Source organism: Nestor notabilis, unplaced genomic scaffold, assembly GCF_000696875.1.
Source record: "Nestor notabilis isolate BGI_N333 unplaced genomic scaffold, ASM69687v1 scaffold8273, whole genome shotgun sequence".
Lineage (NCBI taxonomy): Eukaryota > Metazoa > Chordata > Aves > Psittaciformes > Psittacidae > Nestor > Nestor notabilis.
In genome coordinates, this window is record NW_009922346.1 from 31,434 (window position 1) to 48,463 (window position 17,030).

General features: G+C 39.8%; 1 protein-coding gene across 1 annotated transcript in view; it reads left to right on the forward strand.

Moving 5' to 3' along the window:
• Positions 1-747: 747 nt before the first annotated feature.
• The window catches only part of SLC9A7 (solute carrier family 9, subfamily A (NHE7, cation proton antiporter 7), member 7), a gene marked incomplete at both ends in the record, with an annotated part of 31,222 nt that continues 14,939 nt past the window's right edge, over positions 748-17,030 (forward strand). Inside the window, 11 exons of the mRNA XM_010011571.1 lie at positions 748-947; positions 2,235-2,312; positions 3,026-3,102; positions 4,088-4,200; positions 5,536-5,641; positions 6,588-6,729; positions 10,676-10,781; positions 11,138-11,226; positions 11,338-11,451; positions 13,851-13,962; positions 15,350-15,503. Coding sequence (XP_010009873.1) covers positions 748-947; positions 2,235-2,312; positions 3,026-3,102; positions 4,088-4,200; positions 5,536-5,641; positions 6,588-6,729; positions 10,676-10,781; positions 11,138-11,226; positions 11,338-11,451; positions 13,851-13,962; positions 15,350-15,503 — 1,291 coding nt within the window. The remainder of the gene's footprint in view (positions 948-2,234; positions 2,313-3,025; positions 3,103-4,087; positions 4,201-5,535; positions 5,642-6,587; positions 6,730-10,675; positions 10,782-11,137; positions 11,227-11,337; positions 11,452-13,850; positions 13,963-15,349; positions 15,504-17,030) is intronic.

Consider the following 17,030-nt stretch of genomic DNA (forward strand, 5'->3'; position numbering starts at 1 on the left):
ATTATTTTTTGACATTGTGTTTGATGCATCCTTTATTGATAGTGTTTTCTGTTTGGGTTTTATCTACGCTGGATGAATAATTCTTCTTATATTCTTGAATCTTAGGTCCCTTGTAATTAATCTTTTTTATCTTTATTTTTGGTTTGTGAAATGTGGAAAATGCTTGAAAAAGACATATAGCTGGCTTCTTTGTGCATGTCATCCAAAATTTAGTTGCCAACTTTGCAGAATATGCAGGAGATTGTGCAACAAGCATTGTTTGCTTTTTAGATTTGACAGGCAAAAAAGCTGCATCCTTGCTGCAGCTGGAAATTATTGTGACAAACATCACTGTTTCAGCTCTGTTGTGGTCATATGTTTTCAGCAGTCATTATTGGCTGGCAGTGGTTTATCTACTCAATTCTGTCTTTAGGCAAGTGCAGCATGTCCTAGTGTTTAGCCTCTTGTGTAATTCAGCGTTTACATGTTACGGATTTGAATGAGGGTAAGGAAGACAAAGCAAGAAATGAAGTCTCTTTGTTTGTCATTTCAGACAGATACCAGATTTTATAACTTAATTGGTAGCTTTGATGTGAGCAGTGAGTCTTTTCCTCTGAAGGAAGCTGATGGTAACAATTCACTGCAAAAGGTTTATGGTACACATACACTTGTGGTGCTCACGCATTATACTGTGGACCCCATTTGAAACTAGAAAGTTGAGTACAGGAGCAGCAAATCAGCCTCATGGATTTCTTGACTCTCTTCCAGGACTCATCGTTGGGGTGATCTTGAGATATGGGACTCCCTCTACCAGCGGCCACGATAAGCCGTTCAGCTGCTCACAGGAGGACAGGCCGTTTACAACGCTGCTGGTCAACGTCAGCGGGAAGTTCTTTGAGTATACACTCAAAGGGGAAATAAGCCCTGGGAAGATCCACAACGTAGAGCAAAATGACATGTTGCGGAAGGTGAGGACAGACCATTTCTTGTGCTTGGCTGAATGTTTCCCCTTTATCTATGCGTCCCACTGCTTCTCCCCACCTCCACCACATTTGAATCACATTTGAATGTTAGGTAGTACCAAGAGTCTGTGTTCCTTATAGTAACAGCACTTCAATGCCTAATTCAAAAGCACCTTCTGTATTATATTGCTGCTGGTGAAACTGTGCTCTGTTGCATGTATGTAGTGCTTTCCCAAAGCCCTTGATTGCCGTTTGAAGACTTAACGTGGGTTTCTAACATCTGTAAGATTTAGGAAGACCAGCTGAACAAAAATAAAAGCCTGACATTGCCTTGTATAATACAATATAAAGAAAATTATTATTTCTAAGTGAAAAATGATTCTTAGTGTTTTTTCTCTACTTTTTAAAATCTCTTTATTGTCAGGAAATAGTTACTGCTTACATCCCCATAAACCACCAAAAAAGACAGCCTAGTACTGAAAGTGAAGTTCATCTGTCAACTGTTACTCAAATCTGCTATTTGGCTTCTTATTCTCTTCAGTGTCAGGAATTAACTACTTTTTGTGTGTATTAAAGCTAGACTTTGAAGTATAGGACTGAGAGTTTAAGGTTTGTAACCAAAAAATACTTCTTTCTGCAATGAAGAGAGCTTAGGTGTCTGTTTTTATGTACCTCTCTGCTATAGATGTCAAAAGTTAGCTGAAATTAACTTTTTCCTAATATCTAATCTAAATCTACCTTCTTCCAGTTTAAAGCCGTTTGCCCTTGTCCTATCACTACATGCCCTTGTAAAAGGATTATCATGCATAATTATCATGGATATCTGGAGCTTCTACTGAAATACATGGAAGGGACATGTGATCTTAATTTTGAAAACCAGTCTTGTATCTGACTTGATTGGTCTACAATAATTGTGCAGTGTCTAGACATGCAGGAAACCAAAGCTAACATAGCATTTCATCTGCAGATGTATGAATATCATGGGCCACAGTAAGAGATCCTCAGCAACATTTCTATTAGAATATTTTTTTTACTTAGGGGACCGTGTTTGGGACTGCTGCAAGTTATCATTAGTGTTGGATGTAATGCCTGTCTTTTCTAGATGCTGATTACCAAGAAGAGCTGCAGCTTTTTGCTGCTGGTGCATATGTGTAGAGCTGACCAGTATTTTGGAGGGTCAACTTAGCTATTTCAACAACCAAAAATAGTAGTTGTCAGAACATGAAAGTGGAAAAAGACTTAACAATTTGTGTATATCTACTTCTAATTGAAGTTTCATATTTTATTTTTTAGGTAACATTTGACCCAGAAGTTTTTTTCAACATTCTGTTGCCTCCTATTATTTTTCATGCTGGTTATAGCCTGAAGAAAGTAAGTGTAACCATTTCTGAGGAGAATATCCCTGTTTTATGTGAGACTGATGATTTGTTCAGGAGTGCAGTCTCCACTTCAAGCTTTTTTTTTTTTTTTTCTTATAGTAGTAAGAAAAGTTTAATTTCCTCCATAGGTGGTTAGGCCATATTGTTTTAAGACAAAATAAGTGTAATTTTTACTATAAACATATTAAACTATTTAATCTTGCTGATTTGTTTTCCTTTGAACTTTGCCAGTGATTAAGAGTTTTATTTAAAGTAAAAGATGTCCTGCTATGAATTGTTTTGGTCCTTGTCAATAACTCAAAATGCAGTAAATTATGCTGAGAAGTGGACCCAAACCTGAGTCCCAGTGGGGATGTGATGTGATGTGGAGATCCTGGATGGCAGAAGGGTCCGTATTCCACTCTTAACTGAAGGTACCATGGACCGGTACTGGTTTCCAGCTTTGCCACCAACTCTAACATCTCTTATGAAAACACCTGTGTGGAAAACTTCCTGTCTGTGAGCTACATGTAGGATTTAATAGATAGTTCAGATTTGAATTATTCAGTTTATTGAAGTTGGACAGAATTTACATTGCAGTAACTGGAGCATTCTTCTGAAATGGAGGAGAGTTTCTGTGTATTAATGCAAATGTAATAGCATGTTTGTGCTTTCAACAGGTGATAAAACTTATTTTAAAATTATAAACCTCTTCTTCCTATGCAGAGACACTTTTTCAGGAATTTGGGGTCCATCTTGGCTTATGCCTTTTTAGGAACAGCAGTCTCTTGTTTTATTATTGGGTAAGTGAACTTTATGATATTAGTTCCATTCTATACTAAAGTTCAAGTTGATAAAGTATATGTTGAGATTGCCACATTGCATCAATTTTGTAATTTGAGGATTTTATCTGTGTATCCTCCAGACAAAATGCAAATGCAGCTTTTGCTGAGACTTATCCCACTTCTAAATGATAGTATCTCTTGAAACTATATTGTCAATTTTGAATCACTTGACAAGTCCACAGTACTAAAGAGCAGTGTTGGGTTTCTGATGTAATGGTCCAGTACAAAAAACCCCACCTTGTTAGACTCTTACTGGAGTTGACTTTAACTTGAATTGTGGACGTTACTTGTAATAGAATTTTAGCTACCAGACTTTTGAGATGTCCCTTTCAGTGCCCACATGCATGCACATACTCTCTCTGTGTACATGTGTGTGTATATATCATTTTATGTATATCTGTACACACACATATAGTTTAGTAGCTAGTCACGTTTGTTTACTTGCGTACAATCTCTTATGCTGCTAATATTACTGTCTGGTGTATGAATATTCTGAAACACAGAAATCCTGAATTGCATAGGTGACATTGGTTTGTCTTGAGAATTTCACCAGAGAAATATTTTGAAGGCTGTTTTTAGCCTGTGTAGTCTTTGGCCTGTGTACTGCACTGGGAGAAGCAATACTGGGGGGAATTTTGAGTAGGGAAATGTTCCCTTTGGTGGAAAATTGAAACAATCTGTAGATTCTGTGTATTAGTTGAGTGAACATGCTTTTAAATTATGACTTCTAGATTATAAAGTCTAGATTATGTATCACTTGACTCCATTCCTAGATAAAAGAGGAAAATTGATTTTGAGAGCTTAGTGTTAAACTGTGGCAGTATCCCACAGAGCTGTAGCATAATCAAGCCTGCCTGAAGGACTGTTGCTTGTGCTTTTCTTTTACCTGTCTGAAATGCACCAACTTGTTTGACTTGAACTATTTTATCCTCTTTATCTTCAGGAATCTCATGTATGGGGTTGTGAAACTAATGAAGTTGGTGGGTCAGCTCTCTGGTAAATTCTATTATACAGACTGCCTCCTCTTTGGAGCTATCATATCTGCCACTGATCCAGGTAGCTCGCTGAACATTTTTTTTAATAACCTTCCAAAATAATCCTATTGCTACAATTTTTGGCTGCATAGCACAAAAATACTATCAGCACATGATTTGCAGTTATGTTATGCTAGTATCTCTGATCCTTTTCTCTGAAATGCATGCAAATTCTCAGCGTTGTGAAAGCTGTTCTTGGTTTGGTGCTGGACTGATATGACATGATAATATGTTTGGGGAAAAATGTAACTTTACTGTTCAAATTTTTTTTTGCCCCAGTAGGTTTTATGTTTAGTGTGCATCAAGTTTAAGACTGCAAATAGATGAAACTATTACATTGTCTGGATAGCAGGACTTCCTCCTTTAGCTGCATTGCTTGGAACATTGGATAATTTAAGAGCAATATTTAAGGCTTCAAGGCTCTTTAGGCATAGGGTGGTTACTTTTTTCCTCCTTCAAATGAACGTAATACAAGTTCAAGCAGAAGAATGCTCTAGTGGCAGAATAATTTGAGCTTTTGCCAAAATAATCTAGTCCAACCTTTACAGTTCAGCAAAATGTCTCTGTTTGACAGGATAGTCTGGAGAGCTCATGTGTGTCAGAGGCTGGGGTTAGGGAGTGGTGAAGTATGAAGCTTGACATTGAAAACACCTTATTTGAGGCGCTCAGTGATGATTCGTGTGAAAATGGGAAGTAGCTCCTGCAACTGAGCTGAGCTCTGAACATCTGGTCGTTACACAGAACTTATGCAAATAATCACCAGGTGATTTCTGAAGCTCATGTGCAGGAACATCTTCCAGATCATGGTCTTTCATCTCAGTCTGCAATGTCTTGAAAGAATTTTTATGAATATTTAGCAGTGTTGCCCTTTTCAAATAATGTGTAAATGCGCACTCCTGTAGTGTGCTTAGGGAAACACTTAGGATTATTAGCACTAATTCACAATGGCTGAAATGATAAACCTGTGTCAACAACCCATACAGCCTTTAAAAGTAGCAAGAGCTGCACAGTGTTTTTTAGATTATCTTACATGGAACATGTTCTAGAAAAAATGACAATATAAGGGCTTTGGCAGAAGTGCTTTGTCTGCCCCATACCCCTTGATCATGGGCGCTTTCTTTATACACTGTACAGATGGGAGGGAGGACAACAGAGCCACCTCCTAATGGAGCTGTCCTAAAAAACTGGTGATGGAATTGCTTACCTATAGATAAACGTGACTAGTCTGTTTCCCAGTTTTGATCTTGTATTTAAATTTCTAGGGTTTGTTGCTTTAGGCAAACTAGAGTCAGCTCTGTCAGCTCATGCAGTTGTTCCTGAAGTCAGCCAATGTGGTTTTTCTCTTTTCTTTCTGTAGTTACCGTGCTAGCAATATTTAATGAGCTGCATGCTGATGTTGATCTCTATGCACTTCTGTTTGGAGAGAGCGTGTTGAATGATGCTGTTGCCATTGTATTATCTTCGTAAGTAACTACCTGAATTTCTACTCTGAAATTACTTACTTGTTTTTTGTATTTATTTAAAAAAACCCACTTTTTTCTGAGAAATGGTATTTTAAATTTACGTGGGTTGTCTTGAACTGAGTTAATAAACATTGCAAACACTTGCCAAGATCCCCATCCATACATACACCAGAATGGCAAATTTGAGTTTGGTGTAAAATTGTTTCCTCTACCGCTCAGGTGTTACTATTATAGAATCATAGAATTGTTTAGGTTGGAAAAGACCTTTAAGATAAAGTCCAACCATTAACCTAATACTGCCAAGTCCACCACTAAGTCATGTCCCTAAGTGTCACATTTACACATCTTTTAAATACGCCCAGGGATGGTGACTCCACCACTTCCCTGGGCAGCCTGTTCCAGTGCTCAACAACCTTTTCTGTGAAGAAATGTTTCCTAATATCCAATCTAAACCTCCCATGGTGCAGCTTGAGACTGTTACCTGTCATCCTATCACTCATTACTTGGGAGAAGAGACCAACCCCCACCTCACTACAACCTCCTTTCAGGTAGTTGCAGAGAGCAGTGAGATCCCCCTGTGAGCTTCCTCTTCTCCAGATTAATCAACCCCAGTTCCCTCAGCTATTCCTCATAGGACTTGTGCTCCAGACCCTTCACTAGCTTCATTGCCCTTCTCTGGACCCACTCCATCACCTCAATATCTCTCTTGTACTGCGGGGCCCAGAACTGAACACAATATTCAAGGTGCAGCCTCACCGGTGCTGAGAACAGTATGATAACTTCCCTAATCCTGCTGGCCACACTACTTCTGATACAGGCCAGGATGTTGCTGGCCTTCTTGGCCACTGGTGGCTCATGTTCAGCCAGCTGTTGACCCAAAACTTTACTTGACATACAACTTTTCTGATTGCACTTCTAACTTCTCTTTGTGTTACTCTCTTTCCAGATCTATAGTTGCATACCAGCCAACAGGTGAAAATACCCATGCTTTTGATGCAGCAGCGTTTTTCAAGTCTGTCGGTGTTTTTCTGGGAATATTCAGTGGTTCTTTCATGATGGGAGCAGTGACAGGAGTAGTGACAGCTCTGATATCCTTTTTCACATTTAGCTCTTCCAGACTAGATGACACATTCAGGTATAAACAAGGTTCTCTTGTTTCCAGCTCTAGCAAAATTGATGCTAGCTTGTTTTAATGAGTGTGAAGATATCAGTATTCACGTGACCTTCATCTATAGAAAAGCATTTTAGGTACCCACAGAAATCAACTTTTTCCCATATAACAGTAGCTACACTAGAAGTAGTACAGTAAACACAATATTGCTACATGCTAGAAGCGCAGGGGAGGCCCTAAATGGACGTGCCTTAATCTTCAGCTTCTTTTTATGAAATCAAAAGAATAGTTTCTATTATTAGATTTGAAAGACATCTCCTATGATAACTGCTGTTTGATTCTGTCTTCAGCAAAATTGTTCACAGGTATTTCTGACTCCGTAGGGTTCTCCAGTTCCTGCACTTAAACTTTCTGCTGGTATTCTAATGTTATCTGTCTTGGATAAGACGGTATCTCTACCAGAGTTAACATCATAACATGCTTGCATGATCTGTCCTGTTCTCTGGAATCTTACTGCTGCTATTTGATTAGAGCTCTGAGGTGCTCAGCAAACAGTCTTTGTGGGTTTTGTTTCAAGCTCAGGCAGTAGATGTTAAGCCTGATGTGCTCCAGAAATCATGACACTTCTTCACGAAAAAAATTAAAGTTCTTTGCTTTCAGACTGGCTAGTATAACCATGTTTGTGCATATCCCAAATTGCTTTGATCTGCCTAGACTTCTGGACATTGACCTAAAGGGGTAGAACATGCTATTTCATACAGTAATTATGAACCTGTGACTCTTCTTCATAAGCAATAATGTCTCAACTGTATGTTGTTATATACACACCGTGCAGATCTGTGTGATATTTCTGCATAATAGAAACGCTTCAGGAGTAAGGGGGAAGATGTGCTGTTGATGCTTTAATGTTTGGTCTTCCAGCTGCACTGATCCACAATCAATGTGACCCAGCAACATGATTCTTCATCTGGCTTTTAGGCTACTGGCCATCCATAGCTCCAGCTGCTCAAATGCTGTTGCTGTGGTGTTTGGCTTGCCAGTTGGGTACTAATTACAGCTGAAATGCATTCAGATCCATTTTGTAAAATCATGGCTCTGAGGCAGCAGTTGGTTCTTGCTGTTTCTAATGTTTGTGCTCAGGAGGTGGTATGAGGTTGGGAGGGGAGAGGCTGTTCAGAAGGCAGCCTCTAGTGGTTTATGTGTGTGTTTCTGTTGTTTTGGTTGGGTTGCTCTATTATACAACTTTATTTTCTTCTGGAAAAATACTTAATGTCATGCAATAATGTAGAAGCAAACTGTAAATTAGCATTTTACACTTTGTAGCTGCTTATAGCCTGCATCTTAAGTAATGAATGAAGTTAATAGACTGTTATTCCACTAGCTGTGAAGCACCTCTCTCTGAGTGAGGGGTTTCATGCAGTCATGCATTGCCTTTTGAAAACAGAGAATACTTAGTTTCCAAATATGATGCAGATAATATACAAGGACTTGTTCTGACTTTCAGCAAGCTGTCTTGACCTCACTCTCTGTGGTTATTTTTATAGCAGTTAACTATTGTACCACTTTGTATTTTCTCTGCAAATTGCAGAATCTGCCTGGTTGAAATGAAGCAGAAGGCCATGCCTAAGGAATAAACAAAGTTAAGAAAACAGAAACAATAATTTAATTTGAATTTACACTTCAATTTGGTCGATTATATGAAATAATAAATTTTTTTTCCTTACTTTTCTCATCTTCATCTTCCTGCAAAATAATGAGCACAAGTTTTCATTTCAGATTTAATGAAATGTTTTGGTATGGTTGCTTATAATAACAGCAAGGGGAATAAAGAATTTGATTCTCAAAGCTGCCAGAATAGACTGAAAATGAGGAATTGGTTCTGATAATGGCCCTTGCTTAACTTCAGGTGAACAAAGTTCAACCTCTTCCTCTCTAATTGTGCTATCCAGTTTCTGAAGCATCCATGAATGCCTCTTGAGAGGCATTGGGATGAGCTTGTGGTGGGATTATCTGAGTGCTCTGTGGGAAAATGGCTTCTACAGTTGCTATGGTGGATGTTGTTGCTTCAAAAGCATGATCCTAAAAAATAGGTCTTGGAGGAGCAAGGGGAGCAAATTCAACTGAGTGTAACAGTACATCCTCAAAAGTTTTGGAGACATGGTTTATGTGGAGAAATGACTGTGCGGAGAATTAACAGTTGTTTAAAAATGTTGAGGTTTATATTTGGTGTAAAGCCAACTGTCGTGGAGAATAATATTTTTGTAATGATGGTTTGGGCTTTTGTTTCGAGAGCAACCTTCTGATGAAGTAAGGTCACAGCTGAAGTTGTAGCTGCACTGTATGTTTCAGACCTATTGTCCCCCTTCAAGTTAGCAGAGAATGCCAACAAGAAGTAGGTGTGGGTGGGGAGCAGGTGGCTGGCTTCAGGATTGCTTCATCCTAACCAGGCTTCCACCGAAACACTGCCAGCTGCTTGCCTCTGGTGTTAATCGCTCGTGGCTTGTTGTGAATTACGTGATATTCTGTGATAAAGCCTGAAGAAGCCTGTTCCCACAGGGGCTTCTGGGCTACTTGACTGCTGCTTTCAGGAAGCAGTTGAGGGTGTTGTGAGCCCCACGCCTCCCAGGTCCTGAGAATTTCCTGTGAAAACCAGCACTGCTCATTGCTTTTAAGATCCGTATCCTGTTATGAGCCATGACTCGTCAAGCAGCAGTGCTGCCATTAGCTTTAGATTGTGTGGTGCTGCAGAGAGCCCAGGATGTGGCTGTGTTACTCATGAAGAGCAATGGTGGATGACGGTGCAGTCTTGATGTGTCCATTGAGGTACTGACTGCCTTCGTAAGAGCAGGGGAGAGTGCTACCACCTTGCTGTTTCAAGTGCCCTTGTCTTGCTGTTCTCACACTTGGATTTCAGAGAACATCATGCCAGTTGTCAGCTTTCAGAAAGACCAAGGATCTCTCTACCACATCTGCTAGCCATGATTTCTTTCTGTGTCTTCTACTAGAGTTGCACATCGCTGTCTGCACCTCAGCCACAGTGAGCTGTTCAGTGTTCACCTGCTGCCAAAGTGTAGTAATGAGGGAAAAAAACCAACCCAAGCTTCTATGAATATGTGAATAACTTCTGTAGTATGTGAAAAGCTATATTTAACACTACTGAAATCTGTTCCACTTCTTCAGTAGCTGTATGAACTGTTAATTTAGTGTGTGTCTGACATTCCTCAAATTTTGCTCTCCTCTGGAAGATAGACTTGTTTGTTCTTCCTCTTGAAAAACTGAGCTGCTCTGATTGAATTGGCTTTTACTTTAAAACACATCAATACAAGGAGAGCAAATATATTCTGTTGTAGGCAGGATTTCTCTTTTGCCTTGAAAACACAGAGGAAGCCACACTTGCTGAAGAAGATTTGTCAGCAAATCTGAGCAGAAAAATTCTGATAAATCTACTTCTTCTTGGAGTTGCTGTAGTCAAGAATTACTGTGAATTACATGCTTCTGAATGTATTTTATGCTTTATTTAAAGATAGAAGGGATCCTATGGGGGATATACCAAATCCTAAACAACAACAAAAATAACCCAAACAAACAAAACCCAAGACAACAATCTAAAGGCACGCCAGGTATATATCCCTTCCCTGCTGGCACTTTGCAGGGAAACGTGGCATAGAATGAGATACTACCTCAAAGAGAGGGAGCCACAGGTATGCCATTGATATGCAGCAAAAATATCCCAAACTGACTGTTTCCAAAGGGAGACCTTAATTCTGAAGTTTCGTCTTGATCTGATAGAATTTATTTTTCAGCAGTAAAAACGTTCTGTTTTCCACGGGGTGTTGGTTGTTAGCACATAAGTGTTCCCCGTAAATACTGGGTACAGAGAAGCCAACGAATTTATTTTTTGACCCCTTAACAAATGACTTAACGTGACGAAGTTTACCAAGTTGCACTGCTTCCCCCTGCTGGAAACGGCTCTCTTCTTCTTGATGTCCTGGAGCACCTTCTTGCTTGCAGAAGCTTGCGGATTTACTGGTGAGTTGTTGGGTTCAAGCACATGGAAACAGAAGTCCTGTCCAGCTCAGCAGCTATTTTTCCACTTCGTTCTGTAAGATTTTCTAAGAGAAACATGGTGTTGGTATTTAAAGCTTTTTTTTACATTCTGTACAATGTCATTGAGGGTGCAGTTCACTGTGTACCAAAGGCTTTTAAGAGCAATGGTTTAGTTCAAACACCGCCTCCCCAACCTGCAATCTAACTCACTTGAAAATAAGGTTCATAAAAATCTCAAGGTTAAGGATTCTGTATAAATTTAATAGAACTTGGGAAGGCAAAAATGTGTTGAGCTCACACAAGAACAGGCTGATTTTTACATGTGATTCTGTTCACAGGTGTGGTGGCTGTCCTCTTCTGTGGAATAACCCAGGCACATTATACGTACAATAACTTGTCGGTTGAATCAAGAAGTCGCACTAAGCAGGCAAGACTGTCTTTCACCTTTTATATGGTGTATTGCTGTAGTAGTCCATGTATTTTCTCTGAAAAGTATCCTTATTGCTTGGCCTTTAACATGTAACTGTTTTGTTCCTAGCTCTTTGAGGTGTTGCACTTCTTGGCTGAGAACTTCATATTTTCTTATATGGGTTTGGCACTGTTTACTTTCCAGAAACACATATTCAGTCCAGTTTTCATCATTGGAGCTTTTGTATCCTTTTTTGCTTTGTGTGAGGTTTCTCTGTCTTATGTACCTGAAAACTTGTGGTATCTCTTGGCTTTACCACATAGAGGATGGTGGCTGACCTGAGTTCCCCTGTCTTGCAGGCACAATAATTTTGAGAACAACCTGTGGTTACCCCTTACATCAAAGCCTCTGTGCCACACAGTTGTTGGCTCTGTACCTGAGCAAGTGCTAGAAGTTGTATAGTTTCAATAGATAAATTGATATGCCTTACTGCGTGACTTGACTATTGACAGCTAGCAGTGCTTGTGTGGCTTTGGTATTCAGAATTTGGAAGCCTAGAAAAGGATTAGATCATTTATTTCTCCCTTGAAGAAGGCAAGCAAGCCTCAAGTGAGTGTAGAGGATTGTGGGAGGACAGTTGAATAGTGCCCCAAAGGTAGAGGTCAGGATCTCAGTAGATGGGAGGGAGAAGGAACTGAGCTGTGGTAAGGACCGTGACATGAAGGGTACGCACTGCTGAAAGGGCTGGTGTTGGAGCTGGGTATCCAGTTCCCATTGTCCCTGGCTGACTGATACATGACTATTATTTCGTGGAACTGAACACTTTTGTAGTATAGTTGCACTCATGTAAGCTTGGAATCACTAGATTGCTCTCTGCATGCTGCCCCTGTAGAAAAGCCTTATGTAACTATTTTTTCACTGTATTTCTGGCTGCTTGAAATTTCAGAGCGGTTAAAAATGTGCATGAAGCAATGGGAGCTGGTTTTCCAGTTTTGGTTTTTCTCTGCCTGCTGCAGAGATAAAACTCAGTGAAAGGACATATAAAGATGGCCTAATGCGAAATGCACTACTTTTCTCTCCTTCTCTCTACTATTTTCTCATCTCTCTCTACTGCTTCTGCGAATTTATCTGATTTGTCTTTATTTTCCTTTGGCCACTTTTTTTCTGCAGCAGTAATAAATGTCCTCCTGTGTCTCCTCATGCCTGTTCTTCTGACCTAAAAAGTGCTCCAGAACCCTGCAGCCACTGGAGACACATGAGCAGAAGAGTTGCATCTGGTACGCTAACCATTGGAATTTTTCATCTTTGCTGTGGTCTTCCATCCTCTCTCAGGTTACACTATCAGTCTTGGGTTTGATTTCAGTATTCGTTTTGTTACTTTCTCTTCCTACCCACCTACCTTTTATTACATTTTCCACATCTTTTTCTACCACTCTGCTCAACCTCTGTTACCTCTTGAGTGTTTTTCTACCTTTGTGAGGAGATCAGCTGTACTAGCACTCACTTTTTGCCTCAACAGCTACTGTCCCTTATGAGTTCACACCTTGCAGGTGTGAAATGCAGAGCCATTGTTAGCTGTTGAAAGAGAAAAGTTGGACAGTGTTAAAGCTTCAGTGTCATCGACAGAATACTAGCTATTGTTCCTGCATACATGGGTCATGACGGCTTCTGATGTCTTATGTCTGCAGCACGCAAAAGTACTGCTATAAAAGTTGTTTAGAATGATTACATTAAGCTTTTTGTACAAAGTAATAATAAACATCTTATTTTCCTGGAGACACAACTTCCTGCTGCCAGTAGTATTAATTTGCTTTAGTTATGGCAGCAACACAGTGGTGTCTATAGCTCTTATATATGGTTTTCTTTCTCTTCCACAAAAATGTTGTTTCATTCTTCTAATGTTGCTGTCCCTGCAGCAAATGATCAGTGTTTGTTTGTCTTCTAGTTGTGTTGGTGTTTTATTGTATTTCAGCCTATCACTCTAGTTTACCCCAAAGTGTTCCTTAGACAGTAGAGGGTGTACTAAACTTTCTGTTTCTCTATTGGAACCATTGGATGTTTTACACCACAGAAAGGACATGGAGTTTACTACCATGAATTTCTGTAATACTCTTTACTAGTCTTTTAAACTTAATTCTAGTGCTAACAAGTGGGTTTTGGATTTATCATCTTAGTAACTGTATTTTTAAGTGCTTGCAACTCAGTAGGAGTTTTTGTGTCTGCAGGAGCCATAATGGAGTGGTCACTTTCTGGGCTTCTGTTGGTTTCTGTACATAGGCCTGCATTTCTGTTGGTCTGAAACACATAACAACTATCACCACCACCATTTGGTTATGTGTGGTGGGGGTTTTTTTATTATTATTATTTTTTAAGGAAATTCTTCATTTCTAGAACTGTTAATTTTAATAAGTGTAATTTCACTGTGAATTAAAATAACTTGGTTATATTAAAAATTGCTTTCTGTGCCATGAGCTATGTGTGCACATAGTCGGTAAAAGTCTGTTTTATATAGATAGAGATAACAAGAACTTTTGATATCATGCTGTAAACCTCTCACTAAAACAGGAGCTTTATGTTAGAGCCAGGTACCCAAGAGCGCGTTCCTCTGGAAAGTGAAATCCTTAACCCTCAACTGTGAACAGATTGCAATCTTTTTTGGCAGAGCTGCACATATCTACCCTCTCTCCTTCTTGTTGAATCTGGGCAGAAGGCATAAGATCAGCTGGAACTTTCAGCACATGATGATGTTTTCAGGTAAATCAAAAATGTTTGGTAAAGCAAAAAGTCTTACTTTTAACTCAAAAGGAATTTATGGTACCACCTTCTGCTTTTATAATCCACATCCATTCTACTCCTGAATAGACCCTGACTGGTTGTTGCAGCATCTCATCAGGTATCTTTCAACCTTTGCAGAAAGTGTGTCATGTCTGGGAAGAGTGACATCTCAAAATGTTTGCTGCTGGCAGCAAACAGTCACCTCATGTTGGGAACAGAGTATTTTTCATTTTGAAATACATCTGAAGGGGATGGGGGAATTGGGATGTATCTCTTCCAAAAGGTTATTTCTAGCTGAGATGTTGTAAATATTGTGCATCTGCCGAGAAAATCAAGGTGTATTTTTGGGTGCCCTCTCCCACATAGTTGGGAGAAAGCAAAGTATTGGACTCAAACTCCCTTACAATTTCTGTCACACAGATAACTTTCCAAGTTTGTAATTTAAAGCAAATCATGGAGTGTGTGCCTGTGTGTCTAAACATGTGCATCCTCAAGAAGTGCCAGGGATGCCTCTCTACATGAGGGGGATGTAAAGAAGATAGATCCAGGCTATTTCCAGTGGTGCCTAGTCACAGGACCAGAGACAAAGTGCACAAACTGAAATACAGTAGGTTCCCTCTGAACATCAGGAAACACTTCTTACTGTATCCAAGCACTGGCACAGGTTGCCCAGAGAAGCTGTGGCATCTCTTATCCTTGGAGATATTCAAAAGCCATCGGGACATGGTCCTGGGCAACCTACTCCAGATGACCCTGTTTGAGCAGGGAAATTGGACTAGATGACCTCTAGAAGTCCCTTCCAATCTTAACCATCCTGTGATTTACCCCTCTTAAGAACTCTGCAGGTGGCCAAATGTCATGGCTTGTCCTTGCTGATGGAGCTTCGTAGTCAGCGGCTGGGAGGAAGGAAGAGGAATATAGTCTCCATCTGAACATGTTACTAACTGGAATATTTTTCCAGCTGGTAACAACTTCATATCAAGAATTCATGATTCAGTTATGGAATCTGGAAAAATGTGCATTTCCATTTGGATCTGGGGAGCTGCTTGATTTCCATAACTTGTTTTCCTGTTGTCCTCAACTTGTTTGTTTATGCATTTCTCTCCTGTTAGTTTCTGGAAATATTTGCACCTTTTCTTAGCACTTGCGAATTCTATAAGCTACAGAAAACTACCAGGGGAAATTATGTTCTAGATCATCCCAAAGCATAATTTATCAGAGAACCTGTGGGAATTAAAACTTGCCAGGGCCTAGTGCTTTCTGCCTGTCGCTGTGCCTGTGTAGCAGGGAGGGAGCAAGGAAAGATGCTGTTATAAATAGGTGTGGTTGCACTACTGAAGCCCTGCTATTTCATTCTTTTGCATAGGTCTCAGGGGAGCCATGGCATTTGCTTTGGCCATACGAGATACTGCTACCTACTCACATCAAATGATGTTCTCAACAACTCTCCTCATCGTCTTTTTCACTGTGTGGATTGTTGGTGGAGGTACAACTCCCATGCTCTCATGGCTGAACATCAGGTCAGTATGAAACTCTGTGCTAGGGAAATTTCACTTTTCAGGTGGCTACTGTGCTAATTGAGCATAGTTCTACAGAACTTGTTTGATGCTTGCTAGAGCCGTTCTAGGTGTTTAGAACAGTATGTTCTATAGAGGAAGGTGTTAGTGCAGGCTGGGGAATAAAATGTAATGATGCTCTTGGGCCTCAGCCTAAAGATCTCTTATGCTCTGCAAGCAGGTATCTAGGTCCTTGTCAGCTCAGAGGTATATGGAATAGTGTTGCCTGATATGGCAGCCCCTATACTGAAAAGACAGAATTAATCTGTCTAGTCCTGTATAGACTTCTCTTCCTATTATACTTAAGACATTTCCCTTGATAATGGCCCTATTATGTTTAAGTTGAGTCTTTAGTGGGTGGTGCTAAACTGAATGCACTTTAAACGTATATCCAAACAAATGTGATGTTATCTAAAAAACTGGGATAAATGGGATTCTGCTAGTCTTATGGGCATGTTTCCTCCTGCTTTGAGGAGACCTGTGAAAATGGTAAATAGTGAGATTATAGACATTTGTAAATCCTGGCCAACAGTTGGTACATTCAGGCTGCAAGTACATTCATGTTTGAGGATACTTATCAACAGAACTGCTAAAGAATCACAAATCAATCATTGTTAAAGATCACATATATTATCATTCTGTGAAAGTGTTGGCAGTTGTGGGGGGCAAAGGTAAATAGAGTGAAATTAAAACAATACACGCTGCAAGAACTCTTCTGTGTGTTTTTCATATGTTAATTATTTGTGCTCTTTGGTACTTGAAAGCTTATTTTGTTTTCTAATTGTGCTAACCAGAATTTGTATTCCATTGTCTTGTGATAAGACAGGAAAAAACAATTTGTAGGTAAAATCAGTGTCAGTCTCTGGAAGAACCTATTATTCTTGACGACTGGTGCTGCTTTTGGAAAACTTGAGTGAACTGCTTGTGCCAATAGGTAGCAAGTTGTTTCTAGGTTGGCAAAAAGAAGAAAATGGATAGGACTCTAGGAAATGCATATGAACTCTTCTTGCTGAAGGTAGCATGCTTCCAGTTGAAGACAGGCATTTCGGCAGTGATTCACAGTATCTCAGCTCTGACTATCAGCAAACGTTGGGAAATCACGGTTTCTTTTTTTGGTGCTAAATGAATCCATTTCTGCCTTTTAAAACTGCCCTTAAATGCAAGTTGCAGATGTTTGGCTAGCACAGCAGAAAGAAGCATCGCTTCTGTGTAGTCAGGCTCTCTGAAGGTCATATCGCTAACAACAGGTAATACCATGACCTCATGGTGTGAGGTCAACAACAAAACCAATTCCAGTGGAGTTATATCATTAATAATTGTGAGATTCCACATCCTAATGATATTTTGAAGTCCAGCCTGACTGGTTTCTGTTCCTGTTACACACAAGAGCTGTGCAATGACTTAAAGTACCTGGCATAGATGCCATGTGCAGCTTTCCATTTGACATCTCTGACACCAGAAGGAGATTTCTGCACAGTGGTGGTATATAAG